The sequence below is a fragment of the Tenrec ecaudatus genome, chromosome 11 (genome assembly GCF_050624435.1).
Source record: "Tenrec ecaudatus isolate mTenEca1 chromosome 11, mTenEca1.hap1, whole genome shotgun sequence".
NCBI classification, from domain to species: domain Eukaryota; kingdom Metazoa; phylum Chordata; class Mammalia; order Afrosoricida; family Tenrecidae; genus Tenrec; species Tenrec ecaudatus.
Genome location: NC_134540.1, coordinates 75,454,227 through 75,477,175, shown reverse-complemented (window position 1 = coordinate 75,477,175; position 22,949 = coordinate 75,454,227). Strand labels below are relative to the sequence as shown.

At 47.8% G+C, this 22,949-nt stretch overlaps 1 protein-coding gene across 50 annotated transcripts in view; it reads right to left on the bottom strand.

The window, feature by feature from the left end:
• MAP4K4 (mitogen-activated protein kinase kinase kinase kinase 4) overlaps nucleotides 1-22,949 on the bottom strand; it is a 200,881-nt gene that overhangs the window by 34,422 nt on the left and 143,510 nt on the right. For 17 of the 50 annotated variants that reach the window (XM_075563278.1, XM_075563311.1, XM_075563279.1 and 14 more), the window contains exons 11-15: nucleotides 22,239-22,311; nucleotides 20,570-20,780; nucleotides 5,559-5,720; nucleotides 2,746-2,832; nucleotides 1,912-2,157 (exon numbers count right to left, since the gene is read on the bottom strand). In XM_075563278.1, the coding sequence (XP_075419393.1) occupies nucleotides 1,912-2,157; nucleotides 2,746-2,832; nucleotides 5,559-5,720; nucleotides 20,570-20,780; nucleotides 22,239-22,311 (779 nt within the window). Of the gene's footprint in view, nucleotides 1-646; nucleotides 809-1,911; nucleotides 2,158-2,745; nucleotides 2,833-5,558; nucleotides 5,721-20,569; nucleotides 20,781-22,238; nucleotides 22,312-22,949 lie in introns of all 50 variants that reach the window. The other 33 variants (XM_075563286.1, XM_075563288.1, XM_075563289.1 and 30 more) reach the window with 3 other exon arrangements.

Genomic DNA, 22,949 nt, shown 5'->3' with positions numbered 1-22,949 from the left:
CAACCCACTGGAGCTTAACCTTTTTTGGGTCTTGAACCCTTTGCGAATCTGGTGAAATGCTCCTTTGCTCCCAAAAATTATATACATATGAACACAACAAAAAATCGTACACCGGAAACTCCAGGTGAGTTCCAGGCTCTCCAAAGCCCATCGTGGGAATCGCCCGGAGCCAGGCATCACAGGTTGAAGCCCTACTTGGAAATGAGTGGTACAACAGCCACCTTAAAGCAACAGCCGAGCTCTCGATGTCCCTCCATTTATTTCTACGACTAAAAGTAAAACAAAACAACCTTTGAGCCAAGATAAGGCGATGCTTACTTTAAAAAATAATCTCTGAGTTCAAGAAGGTAAATGTTATTATCTTGGGGAAAGAAATCAAATGAATCTCGATATCCTTAATAAACACAAGTGGGCTTCCAAAATTGTGTGGGAAATTTTCATCATCTTTCAACTTTCGGAAGCCTACTCAGATAACAAAAACATTTTTTAAAAAACAGGAAAGGGGGGTGGGGGAAGCTTCTTTTCCTTAAGAACTGAACGCAGGCCCCTCTTTACGCCAGTCTAAGATCACTACGGCTATCTCTTCCTCCACGTGGGATGACCCGACTACTGGCATCACATGCTCGGCAGGCAGAGCTGACACTACCTGGGGCTCCGCTGGTCTCTGCAGGGCAGGGTGTACGGACTCGGGGTTGCCATTGGAAAAAGACTCTGATCTGGAAGGCACTGGTGGTTCCAAAGCTCTGCCTGTCTGCTTAGCCTGGGCTTCAGGGGAGCTGTGGTTAGTCTTCCTAAATCTATCGTCCACCTGCATCAGAGAGTTAGAAGACAGAACTCACTGTTAGTAGGGGAAAGCAGAGAGCACAGTCTGAACATGGAGGGGCTCGTAAGAGAAATTTTTTCAGTGTAACTTCATCTATCAGAAAAGGGAGGAGGAGGGGTGCCAGATAACACACTACTAGAATTTCATTCAGGAAAACAAATATGAACCAAGGAAACAACCTAAAAGATCTCCTCTTGGCCCAGAATTCTGGTCGTAGACAATTTCATACTGGCAAAAAAAAGTCCAGCTGTGACCTTCAACTAAAGGAATAGATTCATAGACCTCACTGGAAATCCCTCTTCCCACCACCGTAACAAAGCCACTAGAGTAAGGAAAGACTTCTTCCTGGAAGTCACTGTGTGAAGGTGGCACACGGTGGAAGGATGCCACCTACAGGCCAGGATCCAAATCTGTCTGGAAGCACTGCAGGTCTCTACGCTCCTGGAAGGAGCCAGTGACTCCATGGCTAAGGGCAGGGCTGCCGACCCAAAGGTCAGTGCTGAAACCCACACGCTGCTCCGAGGGAGAAAGACGGGGAAACCCTACAGGCGCCTCTCCTCGGTCTGCCAAGGTCACTGAGAATCAGAATGAACTCGGAGCCAATGGCTTGGGATCTTCCTGCTATCCCTCAACAGTCCATGCTTCCCACCTCCTGCTTATTCTGGAGCTCGGGCTAGGTCCAACGCCCCTCCATGTCAGCAACTGAGCCCAACGGTGGGCTAGTTAGTAAAACCGGGCACCCCCTTCATGCTTGCCCCATCTTCTGAAAAACAGCTGACCATTCCCTTCATTTCTATGTCTCGGAATGGTTCGGCCAGCCCTGTTTCTGTTCCCTTTCCAATTCATTAGAAGATGTGTTCATTGAGGCACCCTGGGGAGGAGGGGTATCAACGTGAGACGATGTACGCCCCCCTTCCTGTCTCTGAAAACACAGAGCGAGCTAGAGAACCAAGAGGGTGGTTGGTGGCAGGATCGCCACGGGCCACTCTCGTATTGCTTTCACACAAGTTCTCGAGTCTTTAGAGGACTTTGCGGGACACAAACGAAGCAGGACCAACATCTCAGCAGCCAAGGAGGGAAGAGGCTACCTCGCGAGCTCTGTCAGCAGGGTCGTAGTGGGGTTTGGGCTCTGGAGCGTGGTAGCTTGGCTTGCTTCGTTCCTGCTGCTGCGGGTGCGGGAGCTGCGGCGGGTGCTGCGGGTGCTGCTGCGGGTGCTGCGGGTGCGGCCTCCTGTGGTCATGCTGTAGAGACAGGAGATAGGCTTGTTCTTGTTGCAACTGTCTCTGCAGCCTCTCTGCCTGCCGATGCTCCTCCATCTCCCGCCATCGATACTCCTTGGGGAGGGAGAGGAGAACACTGAATCTACGCACACTGCAGAGCGCACCTCCTCTCCTGTACTCGCGCTCTGGTTTTTAATTTACGCGCATACTTTTTTTCACACTTCCCCCTTAATTGCACTGTTTCCCATAAAGCAAAAGCGGCTGTGATTTTAAATGGCGTTGTTACCTGCGGAAAAATCTGACAGCTTGTTGCTAAGGATAACACTCACTGAACAGAGTAAAAGAGAATTCAATTACATGTTGGCTTCAGTGGCAAAATAGAGGGATAGTACGCAAGGAAAAAACCCTCAACTGGCGCATCCCTCAACTTGCATCCCCAAGGAGTTCCGGAACATGGCGCGCGCGCGCTTCGAATCCACACACGCTCTAGCTTGTTCTCTGAGTGACAGGTTCAGAACTCTGTCCGTCTACCGAATGAGCACAGTTCGTGCAAGAGAAACAAATAAATGAGTCACCTCTCAAGGTGCCCACAGCACTGACCGCTGGACGCCTCCATTTGAGCCTGCCCGCCCCCAACACTCCCGAGACTGTGCCAGCGATCACCCGTGCAGTGCCCAGAACGAGACAGATGCGGTGCGTTACCAGTAACATGGCCTGCTCCTGGAGCAGCTGCTGCTGAAGGAGTTCCAAGTGCCGCTGCTCCTCTTCCAGCTGCCGCCTGATATACTCCTGTCACACAGAAACCACCCAGCAGTCAATGCCGCCCCAAGGAAAGCCTCACATCCACCTGCCCCGGTCACCTTTAGTGGGAGGTTCATTCGTGATGACTACCTTACAAACAAAACCAAACCCGCTGCTGCAGATGCTCCCAAGCCCCTGCGATGATCTGAAATGTCTAACAAATGGCGCGGTGCCTGCCCTTCAGTGGCATGTGTGCAGGCAGGGCGGGCAGTTCTGCGAGGCACTGCTGGTAAAGGCACATGCGGGATCCCCAAGGGGCCTGCTCTAGAGAACTCCAGAGTGTAAACAGAAAATCAGACGCTCTGATCCATAAATGCTTAATTATGAATGAACACTTATTCCAAGCACGGAGTTTTTGACATCTAAAACCAGTCCCCACGCAGTAACAAAATGAAACTAGGCATGCTCTGTCTGCGCTTCCTCTGGTTCAGAAGGGACTGGATGACTACCCTGTACCGGCCCGGTCTGGGGACGGCGGACTCGGAGCCCACCTCAGATGAGCAGACGCAGGCCTGCATGTGACTCCGGCATGGAGGTGGGGGTGGGTTTCCATGGAGCGGGGATGCTCACTCACCTGTCACGAGGAACCTTGTGGCGCTATTTCCAAAATAACGTCACGTACAAACCCTGCCTTGCGTTGCCTATACTAAATCTTGACAGGATCTCCGGGCTCATCGAGCAACAGCTTGCCGGGGTCTATCTGCAGCGAGCCCTCCAGCTCTTTAGACAAGTAAGGATCGAGACTAACTCGTCCCAACTCTCAAAATGCAGCTCAAACATCACACAGGAAAAAAAAACTATGAAAAGTTTAGAACCTTTTATAAGCAGCAGTCTTATTATTTGATAGTGAAAAATGCTAACTAATTTGCTCTAAGCATCTATGAGGAGAATGTTTATTCTGAAATTCAGATTCCCCGTCCCCCCACGCCCTATTGCTGGCCGTCCAATGTGCACAATGGTGCATTTAAACATTTTTTTAAAGCTCTATGTAGGGAGGGGTGCATTTAAAAAAGTTAGTGGAAAATGGAATTAAAATAGAGCATAATGTTTTCACAAACTTTTGGATGGCCCCTTGGGTGTGGGCTGAGCAGAAGTTTTACTTAGCCAATAATTCTCATTGAGAAAAGGCTAGATGACAGAGAAATCGTGACAGATGTTTCTGATAAGAATCACTTACTTATCTTACAAATTTAGTTAAAATGCCAATCAGGGGAAGCTTACCTTGAAACTGGCCCGTTGGTTCTGACCTGGCCTAGCCCTATTCGTTTACCCATGCAGTTCTCCCACACACACGCTAGACAGCAACCGCCCTAGCAGCAGCCTCGCCGCCATAACCCTGTCTGCAACTAGGAGGCTGAACCAACAGGAGCTGTGCAGTCTGGGGACCCGTCAGAACGCACGCACTGTGTGAGTGACAATGCTGTGAGAAACCGATCCACGTAGTAAGTACGCACAGCATGACACGAAGAAAGGAATTGACAGCCAAGTTAAGGTTCTCTTTGTAGGAAGTCGCACTCGATGGTTCCTTCAGACGGAAATGGAAGCTGCACTGTTTCCTGCCCTCACAGCGCAACTGGACAGAGCACAGCCGGTGCAAGGGGCAGGGATTGTAGCAGGCAGCCAGTGAACACACTGGGCACATCACACGGGGACACAGACACACGTCCATGCAGAATGAGCATGCTTCCCAACGCACTGGTAACATGGGAGTCATTATGTTGCAACAAAAAGAACCAAGAGTGACGTGATTTCTGATGCTTCTTTGTTAAAAAAAAAGGGGGTGTGTGTGCAGAAAATAAGCTATTCCCAAAATCTAAGGACTGTCACTAAAGAGTTAATGCTGAGTTGTACTATCATACTCTCCCCTGTAATTCAAATATAACTGTGAGAATCAATCTTGGCTGATTTTGAACTCTGCAAAGCTTATACAAAATGTTCTCTCTTTGGAGGCCCCACGTGTAACTGCAACTAGGATACTGAAAAAACAAAACACACTACCCAGAGCCCTAAGCAGTCAAATACCAACAGTAACAGATTCAAGGGTGGTCCTGAAATTCCTAGGACAAGTGTCAGGGCGCAGAACCCCAGTCCAGCAAGACAGAGCGCATGAGCGCTTCCAGTGCAGAACACAAGGAGTCAGGTCTGAGAGGCCGTCCCGGGGGTTATAACTATTGTAAAGATACGAACTCAAATATGATTTCAGATTAGTCCCCATTCACACCTTGCCCCCAAATCAGAGCTTAAGACAAAGGGCAGTCAGTTCAAAGACCTGAGCGGCACCGAGGTTTGTGACTACGGTGCTACCAGCAAGACACGCCAAGGCAGGCAGCGCTTACTTCTGCTCACACAGATTACCGGGGAAAATGAAATTATCTCGAAAGCCACGCGTGGCATTAATAAAACGATCCATTGCCGCAACCTCGCCTTTCATGGCTGAGCAAAATATAAAACAGGTGCTGGCTTTTCCTATGTGCACGCCACTCGTGAGCTAATTACCATCTTGCTATTCGGGGTTCACAAACTTTTGAGGTCTCTTTTGGGTATTATGCTACTTGGCAACTCATTTCATTAGCATCTTGCAGAGGACTGTCAAGTATGAAGACGAGGAACTGCAGGTACTGGTGTGCTTGCACATGTTCACCGCCTCCTCAGCATGCACGCGGCACCAAGCGGGGATCTCACACAGAGGCCGGGAACACGCCGTGGGAACTCACCTGTTCTCGCTCAACTCGCCTCTTCTCTTCCTCGGCCCGTCTCCGCTCTTCTTCCTCTTTGCGGCGCCGCTCCAGCTCCTCCAGACGTCTCTTCTCTTCTTGTTCTCTCCTTCGCTGCTCCCGTTCTTGCTGCCGCCTGGCTTCCCGCTCCCGCCGTTGTTGCTGCACGATAACGAGGTACAGTGAGCTGCCGACCGGGGAGCATCCGCTCTGCTTACGGGAGGGAGCTAACGTGGGGAGGGCCATGCACGTTGGTCGCAATTGCCAAAGGGTCCCAGAACCCTGACCTATAGATGTCCTGTTACCTGAAAGGGAGCCGTTCCTGGGGAACCCCTTGTTCAGAAGAAATGGCATAAAGTGAAGAGACAATTGCCATGTGACTTAGAAGGCACAACTTCTTTGAGCGTTCCCCAAGCCCCGGAGGCGCCTGCTGAATCATCCCTATTATAACAGTAGCATGCAGTGGTCATGACACAGTTCAAAGCTCTGATGGCCTGACGCTGAGGCAGCCCGGGGCAGGAGGCGCTGGGGAAGGAGCTTAGAGGCCGCTCTCACTGCATGGGGCGCATGGGGCCTCTTCATGCTCTGCAGCAAAACACACTTAAAGTGAGTCTGGCTTTTCACTTTTTGCCCAAAGTGAAAATCCTCGTTGGGTTTCTTTCGATCAGCAAAACCCAAAAGGGGCTAAAGCAAACTTTGGATGCCAGGCTCCCTTGCCAACAGTTGTCCAGGGCACTGTGCAGGTATGTAAACCCTTACAGCACTGGGTTCGTTTTGCTAGCCATCTTCTCTGCTGAACAAGGAGCGCTGGGAGTGCACGGGGTCCATGGTTCACACCTACCGGGCCCTCCACGGGAGAAAACCGTGGCAGCACTTGTAAAGTTTTTGTAAAGACCCACAACCACGGCAGTCCTATGGGGCAGTTGTGCTATGGGACAACAGACTTGACAAATGGGGGGCTGGATCTAACGAGGGCAGGGTGGGGGGGGGAGGGAGCGACGTCTGGCCGACGGGCCGTATGAGATTCGTAAAATCATCAAGACCAGCTAGTAGCACACACCTCACGAAGGAAAAACCGATCCAGCCATCACATTAAGCCCATCAACTGTACAACCAAATATAGCAGGCTCATTTTTAACTGGCTGATTGTATGACTTGTCAGTGATATTCTAAAGATCCAAATGGCGTTTGGCAGAAAAAAGGTTCCGCACACCTGAACTGGAAGAACAAGGAATTCTTTATCATTTGCTGTCACCAACGTAGGGTCCCTGGTACGAAGAGAAGAAGCCAGAGAAGGAGAAAGCGCTTACCAAAGGAACAAGGTTAGCGAGCGCCGTAATTATTAATGTAAATATATTTTTTAAAAACTACAAGTGAGCACATATGTACTATGTATCTGCCATGGTGCTACTGAACTGACACTCTTTATTCCATTTCTTTTACTTGTATCAGATACTCACAACACCCTACATCCTGAAAAAGACCTTCACTCACTGCCCTCAAGGCCACGCCCACTCAGAGCAACCCAACAGGGCAGAACAGAACTACCACATATACTCTAGTATCAGCCGACCCTAATATCCACCGAGGTACCTAACTTCACCACAAAAACTGCATTGAAAATGTGCTGAAAACTCGGCTTATGCTCGAGTGTGTACGGTACAGCTTGAGTTTTCTGAGGCTCTAACTGCTCATGGGAATAGAAAGGCTCATCTTTTTCCTGAGGAGCTATTGGTGGTTTTGAACTGCTGACCTGGCGGATCAAAGTCCAATGCATAACCACTGCACCACCATGGCTCCTCTAGGAAGTATTTCATCCCTGCTGTACACTTACGGACAGGTTCCAAAGTTAGATGTCTTGTCCAAGGTTACCATGCTATCAAAGCTCTGTTGCTGTCACTGGTTGCGACTGAGTTGACTTGGGCACTTGGCAGGTCTATTATAGGCAGAGGAGATGCTTCATAGAGTCAAGGCGATGACTAGTTGGAAGTAGATACCAAGGTACCGATAGGTTGATTCAAACTGCCAACATTTCTGTTCATATCTGAGTGCTTAACTGTCTATAGGCTAAAACAGCCACAGTCTCCTACCTGTCCACTACGCTGCCTCCAGGAACACACTGGCTTGTTTGCTCACCAGCCATTCCCAGGGAGAAACATGAGGCTCTCTAGTCCCGTAAACCCACAGGGGCAGCTCTGCTACTACTGTGCTCTACAGGGCCGCTACGAGTCGGAATCAACTGAACAGAAGTTGGGTTTGGTCTTGGGCTGTCACTGGAATTGCTGTATTGATGCTTCCAAATTCAGAGTGCTCGATGCCACAGTCACAGGGCAGAGCGATGTGATCAACTCTACAGTTGTCTTACCTAGCCAGTGGCTGTTTTTCAGTATAGCTTTTTATACAGGTGTTGTCAAGCGCCATTGATTCCATTCATATTCAAAGCAACCCTGTGTGTCTGTGCATGAGTGTGCGCACGCACAGTAAGGAAACATTGCCCAGTCCTGCGCTATCCTCTCAGTCCCTGTTCTTTATATTTGAATCCACTGGGGCAGGCACTGTGCCCACTCCATCTCACTGAAGGAGATGAGTGAGTGACCCTCTACGGACCGAGAGTGATGTCCTTCTCCAGGGACATACAGTGATGGTCTAGTGCTATGTCCAAAGCACACGTGATGAAGTCTAGCCATCCTTGCTTCCAATAGGCTCTGGGGTGTACTTCTTCCACGACAGAGTTGTTTCTTCTCCTGGCAGTCGCGATACAGGTGACAATCATTAGAACACGGTAACTTAAGGAATCAGTTTTTCTTTGCTTTTTCTTAGACAGCTTTTGCTATGAATATCAGGTGATTGAAAACACCACGTTTTCAAGTCAAAGCGATAGCTTTGCTTTTCAACATTTTACAAAGGTTTTATGTAGCAGATTGGCCCAATGCAATGTGTCCTATGAACTCCTCCTTGACACGTCCATGGATGGTGACTGTGAATTCAAGTAAAATGAAATGCTTTGGAGCATCCATATTTTCGCTATCAAGCCGACACCACTTACTGATCCAGTGTGAGGACTCTTTGCTCCCTTTATGTTGGGGTGCAATCGGGCCCTCTTCACTTTCAGCAAGTAGGGAGGTGTCCTGATGAAGCAGGATTCTTCATCTAACCCAGCTTCTTCAGTTATATCCTCAGAATACAGGGGCAATAACTACAGGAGAAGGATAAAATATGGAGACGCAGGGCAGGAACTGTACCCGATCTGACCCCACCACACTGAGGCGAAACACGAAGGACGTGCAACAGAAGAGCAAGGGGAACAGAACAGCGAAGTCCCCAGGGAATACCAAAAATTGACGTTGGGGCCAGGGTGTGGCACCCCATCAGACTCAACCAGAAAATACTCCTAAAGGTCAACAAACAGACCCTGTAGTATTTACAAGCTTTAATTTCTTTTTGTCATTGGTTTTATTGTTGTTGTTTTGTTTTGTTTTGGTGCTTTGTTTTGCTGTCTTGTTTTGTGCGTATTATTATTATCTCTGCAAGTCTATCTAGATAAGATAGGTGGGATAAACGATCTGGAGGAAACTGGGGGAGGGGTTGGGTGTGAACAAACCCAGGGACAAGGGAACAACAAATGCTGCAAAATAATGGTGAGGAAGGTGTGAGAGGTCTGGTAGGGTGTGACCAAGGGCAATATGAATGAGAAATTACTGAAACCCAAATGAAGGCTGAACATGGTAGTGGGACAAGAGGAAAGTAAAAGGAAATAAAGGAAAGAGCTAGGAGGCAAAGGGCATTTATAGAGGTCTAAAAACAGGCATGTGCATATGTAAATATATTTATGTATGAGGATGGGAAAATAGATGTACATATATTTACTGGTTTATTATTATAGGTTTGTATTTATAGGTTTATTAAGGTAACAGGATGTACATTGGGCCTCCACTCAAGTACTCCCTCCATGCAAGAACACTTTTTTCTATTAAACTGGCATTCCACAATGTTCACCTTCTCAACATGAGCCCCGAAGACAAAGTGGGTAAATAAACAAATGTGGTGAAGGAAGCTGATGGTGCCTGGCTATCAAAAGATAAAGCATCTGGGGTCTTAAAGACTTGAAGATAAACAAGCAACCATCTAGCTGAGAAGCAACAAAGTCCACATGGAAGAAGCACACCAGCCTGTGTGATCACAAGGCATCGATGGGATCAGGCATCAAAGAACAATAAAAAAATCACATCTTTGTGAATGAGGGGGGTAGCGGAGTGGAGACCCAAGGCCCATCTGTAGGCAACTGGACATTCCTGACGAGATGTCTAGCAGTATAGCACCGATGAAGCATATGACTTTCCTCTAGTTCTTTAATGCTCACCACCCCACTATCGTGATCCCAAACCTTATTAGTCTGACTAGACCAGAGGACATACACTGGTACAGATAAGAGCTGGAAACACAGGGAATCCAGGACAGATAAACCGCTCAGGACCAATAATGAGTAGCAATACCAGGAGGAGAAGGGAAAGGTGGGGGAGAAAGTGGGCACCCATCACAATGATCTACATATAACCCCTTCCATGGGGGAAGGAAAATTGGTTGGAGGGAGACATAGGACAATGTAAGACATGAAAAAAAAAATTTTATAAGTTATCAAGGGTTCGTGGGAGGGGGGGGAATGAGGAACTGATGCTCAAGTAGAAAGCAAATGTTTTGAGAATGATGATGGCAACAAATGTACAAATGTGTTTGCCCCAATGGATGTATGTATGGAAATGGCATGAGTCCCCAATAAATAGATTTTTTTGAAATATTTGATCTAGGGGGGGGCTGTTAAAATCCTGATACACACCTTTCTTGATAGTAAACCTTAAGAATCCTCCAATTTCCCCCCCCTCAAAAAAATTGCGCCTCAGTCTATATACAAGTTTTGTATTAGGGTAAGTAATGAAGAGTTCCCGAATTCCCAAATTTCACAAGGTTATCCATAATTTGTTCGGATCCTATGATAGGCAAGGTTTTTATCACCTGAATAGGGCATCTGGGTGGTTTGTCAGTTATGATGGAGTAATCACCAGACAATGAGATCTCCTTCTGGGTGTGGTCTGTTTCCAGAATAAATGGAGGACACAGAAAAGCTTGCTTGCCTTGTGAAGGGTCTGGCTTCTGCATCTAGCCCTTCATTTGGCCTGCAGTTCTCTGGTTGCTCTGCCTATCGATCCTGGGAGTCGTCAGAAGCCTGATGATCTGCAATTCATGTGGTCTGCATACAAAGTCTACTATCTGAAAGCCAATCTTGGGTTCCTCAGCACCTAAAAGCATGTGAGTCAGGGGAACCCCGGTCTGACATGTGACCCGCACACCTGGGACTTGTACGCCTCTACTGTAGGAACCCAGGTTACCAGACGAACTCCACTTTATTGTAAGCTGCCTCCAATGCACTTCCCCCAACTGAACCTCTCCAATCCCCCTCTTCCTGACCCAGACCTTGACTCTCTGAGGGAACTCCAGACTCCAGCTCGCCCAATTAGCAAGAAATGTAAACTATCTTGTCAAACTTTGAGTTACCACCTGCAGCTGATCCTAGCTGCCTCCTTCCGAGACCTTGCTTGCCTGATAAGAGAGTAAGCTCCTGAATGTTCCATCCCCCATCACCCCCACCTCTAAACCTGCCCTCATCCTTAACTATAAAGATCCCATGCTTTTTGTTGAGGGTCTAGAGTGATTTTCAGGGAACTAGCCCCTCTCTCCATGCAGCTGTTAATAAAGACTATATATTTTTTCATAGTCAGCTATCAAAAGATATAGCATCTGGGTTCTTACAGGCTTAAAGTTAAACAAGCAGCCATCTAGCCGAGAAGCAACAAGCCCACATGGAAGAAGCACACGAGCCTATGCGATCACGAGGTGTTAACAGGAGCAGGTAACAGGTATCAGAACACCCAGAACAAAGATACTGTTGAGAACGAGGTGGGTCAGAGACACAAACCAAAACCCATCTGTATAGACAATGCGACATCCCCTCACAGAAGGGTCGAAAAGAAGGGATGAGTCAACCAGGGTGAAGTAGAGCACGAATGAAACACACAGTAGTCCTCTGGTTCCTTGAGGCTTCCTCACCTCCCCCCACCCCCACACTATTATGATCCCAATCCTGCCTTTCACTGCAGGCTAGGCTGGAGCATGTACAGATAGAGGTAAAAGCTCAGGACACACGGAATCCAAGTCAGATAAATCCCTCAGGTACAGAAATGGGAGTAGCAACACCAGGACAGGAAGAAGCTGGGGAGGAAGGAGGGAGGAGGAAGCTGGGGAGAGGAGGACAGGAAGAAGCTGGGGAGAGGAGGGAGGAGGAAGCTGGGGAGAGGAGGACAGGAAGAAGCTGGGGAGAGGAGGGAGGAGGAAGCTGGGGAGAGGAGGGAGGAAGAAATCTTGGGGGAGAGGAGGCAGCGATCGGTGTAAGATATGAAAATAATAATTTATAATTTATCCAGGGGTCACAAGGGTGGGAAGGGGGAAGGGAGGGTAAATAGAGGAGCTGATAGCAAGGGCTCAAATAAAATGTAGCTGTTTAGGAAATAATGATGGCAACATATGTATAAATATGCTTGACACAATTGATGTGTGGATTGTTAGAAGAGCTTTTAGAGCCCCAATGATCTTTAAAAAAATAATAAAGATTATTTTTCAATCAAACATAAAGTGGTTAGAATTAATCTCTTGTGGGCACTATACATTTCACTGACAAATTTATCATTTCAGTGGCTCTGCTTCTCTAGAGAAACCTGTCAAGACAGATCAATATAATCAAATGCCTTTGCATAGTCAAGAAAATATGGGTAAACATCTGTCTGGTGTGTTCTCTGCTTATCCCGGGACATTAGCAATGATATGCTCACTCACCATCCGGCTCTGCGTCTGGCTTCAGTTCTGGCAGGCCCCTACCAATGTGCTGCTACTACCATACCTGAATTATGAGCAACCAAGTCTCGCTTGCTCATGGCCTCACGCTATTGCTTAAGACTCCTGAATGCTGCTTGATCATCACTCTTTGGAATCTCTTCCTGCTGGTTGAGCAGGTCGGTGTCTTCCAAATTTCTTGGCATAGAGTGCGTCCAGCATTGCATTTCTTTGCTGAAATATCTCAACTAGAATGCCACCAACTTTTGGAACCTGGCCTTTGACCAGTGCACCTTTAGCTTTGTCGGGTAACACCATCAATTCTTGATCACGTGCCACTTCCCGAAATGGACGGGAAACAACCCTCTCACTCACTGCCATCTAGTCCATGCTGATTCAGCGATATCTCGGTAGGTTTTCAGACTGTAACATTTTACAGGAGTGGAAATCCCAGTCTTCTCCCTCGAAGGTGGCTTGGTGGTTTCGACCTGCTGACCCTCAGAGATCACAGTCCCATGCGTAACCACCACACCACCAGGGCAACTCTTTGAGGTCCAGCGGCTATATAACCCTTCTTCGATGCTTCCATGTCATTTTCAACACTTCACCTACAAAATCCTTCAATATTGCAACTTGAGTTTCCCTCTTTTTTAAATCAGTGTGAGGAATGTCAAGTGTGCCTTTCCTTTTTGTTTTCTCAATTCAGGCCTTTGCAATTTTTTTTTTAATAACACTTGACTTTGTCTTCTCACGCTGACCTTGGAAATCTTTTGTTCTGCTCTTTTACTTCGTCACGTGTTTCACTTACTTACTCTACTCTGCATTCAAGAGTACATCTCAGGGCCTCTCTGACATTCACTTTGGTCTTTCTTTCCTTCCTTTTGATTAACTTTTTGCTTTCTCTGTGTACAGTGTCCTTGCTGTTCTCCCACAATTCACTGGATCTCCAGTCATTAGTGTTCAATGAGTCCCATCTAGAGATAATCTCAAGTAGATAGGAGGTACTCAATTTCATACTTTGGTGTTGGTGGTTAGGGAATAGTTTAAAATGCATTACTAGTCTTTACAGGAACATCGATATTACCCTATCACTGACAGCTCCATACTTTGATCCTGAAAATGTTCTGTATCCGCTATGCCCCACGCAATGCCTCTTAGCTACACGTTGTTACCGAGCACCTGGGGATGCTAGCTTAATTTTATTACTTAATTAAAATCTAAATAGCCGAATGTGGCTACTGACTACTCCCTTCAACAGCACAGTTTGATTAAAGGATAATTAGTAAGCAAACTTACCCAAAGATGGGGAGTTTATTTTATTCCAGCTAACTTTGTGACACTGAGAAGTCAGAAAGTGTAGGGTAAGGTGATAGGGGAAAGTAGTCACAGATATTTACAGTGGTCTATAAAGTCCTCACTTCATGTCGCCTAAGGATTCCTTCTGGGTTTTCCCTCCACCTTCAGCCACCATTCGGTTTCAGAACAGACCCTGGTTCCCAGAAGACGTGAACAAATGCCCTGCACATGGAAAACTTGAAGACAACTGGTTGTTTGCTGTTCAGCCTCTCTCAATGGAGTCAGTTCTACATCACCACTGTTCCCCGTGAAGCTGTGAGTCCATTTAAGGCCTCATCTCTTCTCTAATTCCATTTGGTTTTGTCCTTTTTTCTATGGTTTGGTCTTGGGATTCAGTATGCAAAACTTCCCCGCTTCCCAGGGAGAGCAGTGGGGTCATAAAAAGAATGGAACTCCCTGCCCTGTATCTAAAAGTGACCATTTTAACGGCCAAGTCTTCTTTATTGACGCCAACACTGCCCTGCACAACGTACTTCCTGCCTGCTGCTTACTCCTAAAAGCCTTTTATGCTTTTTCTCAAAAAGTTTCTGGAAAAGACGTAAATGAGACACTGGAGCCTCTGTCCAAAACCAAATCTGAAGAAGGAAACTAAGCGCAACTGTTCTTGGGCCAAAGTACTCAAAGCCCGGGGCTTTCCTGCTCCGATGGCATTCTCCTGCAGGGATCGGCTTCAGACTTGGTGCCAACGAGAGCGTGGGCCGGCGTCCCGGACACTCAGAAGGGAACACGCTCCTGACAGCAGCAACCATGCCACTTTATCCCCACAACACCCGTTCGTTTTCTTTTACGAATTAGCTGCAGACAGAAAATTAAACAAACAACACAACTTCCTTCGACCTCAAAACCCAAAACCAAACTACCTGCCACCGAGTGGGTGCTGACTCACTATGCCCTTACAGGGCAGGGTAAACTGCCCCCGTGAGTTTGGAGACTACAACTCTTTTCGTCAGTACAAAGCCGTCTTTCTTCTTCTTCCTTTTTTTTTAAGCCGTCTTTCTTCTGTCAAACTGTCCACCTTAGCAGCCCAATGAGCAACCACTATGACACCCCACAAACAACACAACACAGAAACGGAGGCAAGTTTGAGAACACCGGACAATCCGTGTTTCTGTAGTGTCTCCTATTTAAAGCAAAATCAGACTAAGACTTGTGGTCTTTTGCTTTCCCCCAATACAGGAGTAGAAAGAACAGATTGGCTTTTGTCAGTAGCTAAAACGAAGTCTTCTAGCCCAAATTTCCAGCTCCCATCAAACACCTTTTCCTGCCCGGGTCTGGAAAGAAGACGTGGGTGGATACAGAACAGGATGCACCTGTGAGTAATTAATTTCAAGCTGGAGTGGCATCCTGCTGTGTGCACAGTGAGTTACCTGAGAGGCAGGAGGAAGGCTACCATGATGAGCAAGAAGCAGGAGTGGAGCCGGTCCTTTGGACCCCAGGTCCCTGGGCAGTGACCCTCCTGGGTTCAGGCGACAGCTCTACCATCAGAGGAGCCGCACCAGAAGCTAGGGTGAGCCCAGGAAAGCTGAGTGCGGTGGACTGGAGGCTGGTCTGTGGAGTGCACTGCCTGTGGACTGAGGCTTCCAGCAGAGTGGTATGTCCCTGTGGGCACTTATTAGCAGGCCTCAAAGAACTCGGTAGCGTGTCCTGATGAACGAACGACATTCCTGGACATTTCTCACAGGCGCCACTTAACTTCCTTGATAGCCTTTTGATAAAAACGGTTGTGTGTAAGGTCTGTGTAGGCATTGCAATGGACATCAGAACCGAGACCAGGAAGGTAGGTGAAAGAGAAAACACGAAGACATTACCATCTCAATCACAATAAATCCACCAGAGCTAGAAGCATCACTCTTGTTCTCAAACACAAGTACGTTTTGCCAAGATGGGTTGTCTCTGATTTAAGTTAAAACTACCAAACGGCATCACATGTTCCTGGCTAGCCATGCTTTCCAGAGAAAAACATCCTTTAAACTTTTCTGTTATGCAAAACACTTTAGAAAGGAGAGGTTCTTTTTTAAGCGTTCTAATAAAGGTACAACAGTTGGTAGGTGGAAGGGCAGAGAAAGGAGAGCAGTCGGCAACAGGAGGAGCAAATGGGCTGGGTGGCGACCTGCCTCCTTCAAAAGCCGCCACACCAGCAGGCCGGGCGGTGCTGGGCTGCCCCACTGCACAGCCTAGTCAAAGGCTGCATGAGCGCACCTCAGCAGGAGCAGAGGCGCATGCGGCAAGACTTGCACCTTCTTCTCTGCAGCTCTGGAGGCTGTACTCCTATAACTGCTTCCCTGAGATGATCTTCAGGGGAAGACAAACAAATCCCCTCAAGTCTTCTTCTTACCACCTTACGTTAAAGGACTGCGCAACCGAGACGGCGTCGTGGAAAGAAGTGGCGTGAAAGGCAGTGTTTGGAAGAAGAGAGAACACATCATGTGGGAGGAAAGTCTTCAAAAACAGTCGAGTCATTCGTCCTCAAAAGATTTGGACTTTGGGGTTCCTATGGAAATTTTAACATGGTCTTAGAAGCAACTCAAATGTTTTCTTTTTATCTGGTTTAAAATTTTTTACATCAAACTAATAAATAGCCAAAACCCACAGCAAACAAGTCAATTCTGACTCACAGTAATCCTACAAGAGGTTTAGAAGGCTGTAAGTCTTCCTCCTGTGCCAACCTGAAAGCACCACCGAGCCCAGAAGGAAACCTCAGAATGGCCTTTCAAGTCCTTTGAAGTGCTTTCAAGTGACCCTCGGAATCAAACGAGTGACCACGAGCCCAAGGGTCCATTTTCAAAACAGGCACATATTTAGAAAAGCTGTTTCTTTCTGACCTACAGCAGAAGTACAGATGGCCGATTGAGGCATTTTAGAAACGCTTACTAAACACTGTGGAATTAGAAGGATGACTAGTCTGGAGGAAAGGTAAAGCACGTCCACTAAATGCCCTCCTGATGATGTGGACGGTGGTCAGTTGCCCATGGCTGGCCCACGAGAGCAGCTCACCATGGGCAGTGGACCAGCACCAGGACAAAGGACACCGCAGTTACCGATTCCTCTTCCACATCATGCTCTCCTCTTTGAATGTGTCCCTTGTGCTGGAGGAAGGGACTGTGATTATTGCCAGCCATGAAGACCATTCTCACCAGCGGCAGGCAGGCCTGGAGTACACGGGGATGAAAAGCAGGGTAAAGTAGGCCCATCAGTCAGCACATGTGAACAGACGATTGATGTGCCGAGGGGAGAGCTTGCCACTTGCACCAGGAGCTCCAGAGAAACCAATGAACTCTATATCCACAGATAGGTTTGTTTATTATTATTATATATACACACACACCCATACATATATACATACACACACATATAAAATCTTATATAGATAATCCTATATATATAAAATCCTACATATATATAATCCAATATATATATTTCTATCCACACTAGATTAGTTTCACTCCTACCATTTCCAATTGTAAAAGCCTGTAGGAGGCTGTGATGGACATAGTTCAGATTTACCAAAAATAATAAATCGGATCCTTTGAAGTCCTAGCTTCTGCAAACTGATGTCATTATTATTTTAAGTTGATTTTATTTTAAATAGTTGCACCACAAATTTAAGAAACTGTATGATGCTGGAGATTTCCAAACATCTGATTATCAAAAGGCTTTTCTACTTTAAATTTCCCAAGCACACCTAAGTAAATATATACTTTTCCAAGTACGCCGTGGTTACCTTTTAATTTCCCTTTCTGTATAAAGTAGCTTTTAAAGACGCGCTTTCATCTCACAATTCTGAGCCATTTTCTGCCCCAGTCATGCTGATCACTAGGGAGGCCCGTTTACACAGATTCCACTGGACCGGTTGGCGGGTAGTGGAACGGACAGCCTTCAATGGTACAACCCATTCTTTAGTTCAGCCGTTTCCCAGAACTTCTGGGGTCACCTCACCGCGTAGACAGACCACCAGCTCTGGAGATTTTGAACGCGCAAGCCTGGATGAAGCCACAGAGCAGAAACTCTTTGAGTTTCTCCCCCAAAGATAACTCTTTCCCATCTCTCCTAGGCACCAAATACCATTTGCTGGCTAAGCAAAGGCTTAGCTGCACATGAGAGTGGGATGGAAAGAGAGTATTTTGGAATGTTTAAGGTATTCTCTAAGGCAGGGGAGCACCTTTGGCCACATGGGGACTGACTTGCCAGAAACCAAGGCCTTAGCTGTAGGGTGCTTGCATGCCACAGCTCTGACTGCCGCAGACTCACTTGCGACTGGCACACAAGGGAGCACTGTGTGGACATGCCCCTGGATGCGAGGTACTCAGAAACTGCCACACAAAGGCCCCTTGGTAGGGGTGAGGAAATAGTTTATATTTCTTTAAAGTGCACGGGAACATTGCTGGAAAGTCCTTGGGGTAAGGGAGTTCACCGCTCCTTCCCTCTAAGATCTCACAGCCAGGAAACAGTCATGTTCCATATAACGCCCCTTCGGTGGAACCTATTATTATATTCCACATTTGACGCACCTAACAGCCAAATAACAGCTGGGCGCCACTGCGCAGTGTGCCTCAAGTAGTATCATCATCATCACTGCCTCCTGGTGCCAGAGACGCTTTTGAGAACCTGGCAGGGCTCTAACACCATTTATGCAAAGAAAGGTACACTGTCTGCCCATGTACTAGGACAAGCTCGCGATGTTAGGCATGCACAGAACTGTGCCTCGCTGCTCTGACTTACAAATTTGACTCACAGGCAGAATCATCTTACAGGGACGTTCTGCTTGATGCTGCGTGGGGGAACCTTCCCCGGGCTCCCCAACGGTTTCAACTGACATATACCTTCAACTTAAGCGCAGACCCAGGACGGAGCCCGTACACAACCCAGGGGCTGCCTGTATATAACTGGGTGTCCACACATGCCCAAATCGCACGAAGCCTTGTGTCACAAATGGGCCGTGCGTGTGACATGCCAGCATCACTGCACGCAAGTGCACGGCACAGCTGATTTTCTTCTTAGAAAGGCTGGTTTTCCTGAGTATCACAAATTAACCTTCACTGCTCCTCCTCCTTCATCCCGGAAATAACATTTTCTCTGGCTTTCCTTTGTTTTTAACCCCTCACCCCACTTCCACCAGCCCTCCTCAAAAGTCACTTTGGAATGCGTAGGGATAGAAACGCAGGTGGCTGTGCAGCACCTGTGGGAATCCTGGTGGTGTTGTGGTCAGGTGAGCAGTGGACTGGATACTGCCACACAACCAGGTTCACCCCACCAACCAGTTCTTGGGAGAAGGGGGAGGTTAGCCGCTCCCATAAAGTTGTACAGCCTCGGAAGCACATCCAGGGCCGATATGAGCAGAACTGACTGGATAGATAAACTGACTGCACGACAACTACCAGTGGCAGGGGGTGATATGTCAATGTGGGTGAAAGCAAAAGCATGCTGGGAGGTTCACACTAACGTTGCCCTTGACTTGAGGGAAGCAGATTCCCCAGATCAAAGTGTCCCTCTTACACTCCAAGGACAAAAACTCTGAAAAGACCATTTAAAAATGGAGATTGAAAAAAGTAATAAAGACGCGTTTCAGGGTAAGGAAGACTTTGGTTGTTTTTCCAAGTTTCCCCAATCAGGGACTCACCGATTTTCTAACAAGGGGCAGATAAATAGCTTTCAGAAGCCAGACTACAATAAACAAAGCATATAAGAGTACCCGGCAGGTACTGAAACTGACTTGGGTACGAGAGTGCGGCGTTGTTACTGAACTGAAGTCCACAGTTTCGGGGTCACTGTGAGTCGGAACTGACTGGATGGCAGGGGTTTGGTTTGGCATAGCAACAGCAGCTGACTTCCTGTTCAGACGGTGAAAGATGCAGGTGAAGCAATGATGCCTATGAATTAAATGGAACCTACTTGACCAGGAGAGAGAAATTTCAAGCAGAAGGGCGCCAAGGGAAGCCAAGTCAAGGTGGTCTTTTGACCCCCAACAAGGGAAGCAATGGATTTCTCTGGCTTGAAAGTGAAAATGCGTGAGTAACCACATGGCCAACGTTAACTAGTATTAATGAGTTCATGAGCAGGCAGTGCAAAGTATACGTTTCCACCGCAGAACACAGTTAATTACGCACTAATGGCTACATTACAGGATAATATTCACAGTACACTCAACACCTTGAAACAAACCCACTGCCGTCCTATCGATTCTGAAGCATGACGACTCATACAGGATTTCAGGGGCCGGGAATTGTTATGGACGCAGCCAGCCTCCTCGGGTGAGGCTAAACCGCCAACCTAGCTGAGAGCACTACCACGGGCTCTCGGTTCTCACACACACCCCCAAAATATATGCAAAAATCTATCGAAAGTTATAGCATTTTTAGTTTTGTTTTTTTTTAAACTTTTCCCGTGGCGAAAGCCTGGGGCTTCATAAAACTCCATACCCATGAACTTGAACCCAGAGGCCAGGAGTGGAAAAGCAATCGGGTCAATCCTGAGCACGTCAACCTAAAGCACGGTGGGAGAGGGAAGCCACACACTGATATAGCTTCTTTGGGACCCTGTTGCTCTTCATCTCACAGTATGTGCACGAGCAGCTGCGCCCCAGGTCCTGAACGCTTTTACAAGCCGACACCCAAAAAGACATTTCTAAAGCCTGTCAGTCCAGAAGTGTAAGCCTTTTGCAAAGCTAAGCTAGGGGGGGCGGTGTGACCTCAGGAGGCTGCCGATGGGTTTCCTTTGAGTGTTTCTACCAGTGTAAAGAAAGAGGGAAGACCAACCTGACGGTCTCCTTCGCCTACCTCCTCTAGCCGCCGCCTCTGCTCTTTCTGCTGCTCAATCCGCTTCTGTCTCTCTGCCAGCAGTTGCCTTTTATACTCCTCCTGCTCTCGGAGCTGCTGCTCCTGCAGCAGCTGCTGTCTCCGCAGAGCTTCAGAACGTTCCTTGTTCTCCTGCTGCAGCCTCAAGAAGTCCCGGCGAAGGGTAGACTCTCCAGGCACATTGACGATGGAACTGTGGGAGGGAGCAAGCGCTAAGGGATGGGTCCCAATGGCAGGGCCCCCCAGCTGAGCAGCACTGACATCCCAGGCTCCTTCTATGCTTACTCTCCGAGTAAGTCGCTCCCACTCTGGAGAGCCAACTGCGATCCGTCCACAGGAAGGACAAGGTCGATAACTCAACGGCCCCATGCCGCCTTCTCTTCATCTAGTAAATAGTTTACAACTCTGGCCTGGGTGTTTGTTTGCCAACTATTTCCAGGATACATTTACTCGGGATTCTCACTTCAGTTCAAAATACATAAAAGTAAATCGTTTTCTCCTTCCACTGCACTACTTCTTCCTTTAAATCCATCCATAAAGGGGAGGGTTTCTGCGCTGCGAGGTTCTACTACCATACTGCAACGTCAACTTTGCTTCATCTCTGCCTGGTCACCCCCCAAGTCGTGTCATGCCTCGCCCCACCTTCATTTGTTTATTTCCAGGGGACCAGGTGAGGTGAGTGGATCCCATTGCACAGATAGATTAAGTAGCTGTGGTCCTGGCTGGTCTCCCCTCTGCGGAGTCAGAGTACCAAACAAATCTACGGAATCTTTTTGGAAAAGTTGCATTGCTCGTGACATGGGTTCAAATCATCTACATAAGGAAGAAAACGCTAGGGGAATTTCCTCGGTGAATGGTCTCTTCTTCTGACAAGCTTGCACTCTAGGGCCCACAGTCCTCCCCGGATTCTCAACAAACCCTTCCGCCGTCTCCTAGTGCACCTGTCACTCTTGTGCAGCTGCAGGTGACGGGTCAGCGTTAAAACCCAAACATCCCCCACCCCGATTAAGCACTTAGTACCAGCACGGCTCGCAATTTTAACTCTTTGGCTTCTGCTTCAACTGTGCCTCAGAGAGCCAGAGACAAGGGATAAATCAAAACACAGTCATCCAGATCAGGAGAGAACACTCTTAAGAGAGCAAAGAAGCGTGGGCAATCACACTGGTTAGAAGAGCACGTGTGTGTGCGCACACACACGCGCGCGCGCACACACACACACACACACACACACACACAAACAACGAAGACATCTGTGGGCTCGGTGCAGCGTGTTCAAGAAGGGCTGTACATCACATCAACACCGCAGCTGATCTTACGCAGGCTGGCCATGCACCACAAGCTATTTCCTATCTGCACTTCCCAGAGTATTAAAGGCTGGTGGTAACTCACCCACGCAAATGCCTGGGTGAGAAGGGCACAGGCATTTCCTGGTAAAGACCATTAGGCAAGAGGATTCAAACAGAAAAATGTCTGTAGAAACTTTCATATAATAGAATAGAATGAACGAGCTGACACACACTCAAATGAAAGAGTCCTTCGTACTGCCGAGTAGTCTTTTTTTAAATCCTAAGAGTCTTTTGAAATCCCCGCTTCACCATGAAACTTCAGCTCATGGCAAAAAGAGGCAGCTGGCCACTGGCTGGGTTGTTACCTTGGCTCTCCTTCCTGTTCAGGCACTTCCTCCTCCTCTTCCTCACTTCCACTGTACTCGTACTCGGTTTCATCTGTAGAGAGAAGGGCAAAATAATGTCACAGTTTGCAAAATCAAGACACACGAGTACAGATAAGTATCACCAGTACTAGGGGAGAAACAAAAAATATGTCCTTGGAGGAGCTGGGGGCCGGGAGGGGGGCGCACACCATGAATCCCCTCGGTGATGACCGATGGTGATACCTGGCCTGGCCTTCCCACCCCCTCCCCGCACAGAAGAGCGGATTCCGCTGCATTCAAGACACCCCTGTGGGGATGGGCTGAGGAAGGGCAGGGGCACCAGAACGGGCTCCAAAGCACGTGACACCGAAGATGAAGCAGCCCAGAGTGCCAGCAAACCCACAAAGTCCACTTGATGCCCAAACTCAAGAGCCATTAAAGGGCTGAAACTAATGCAAGTGGTGGAGCATGCTCACGTTATCTTTAGCGATCAGGGGCCCCAGAGGGCAACAGAGAGGGGGCAAAACCTCTGTTTATCTCACAAAATGGTCAGCATTAAGTAAGCGCATACTCAGAGCAGGAGACAAACACACTAATTTTTGTCCCACAAATTTTTAAAAGGCCCGGAAAATACTGATGAAATACTACACAGCAAGGAAACAACACGGCTCTGTTTAAATCGGACTTCACATGAAAGTTTCCGTGCGGAGA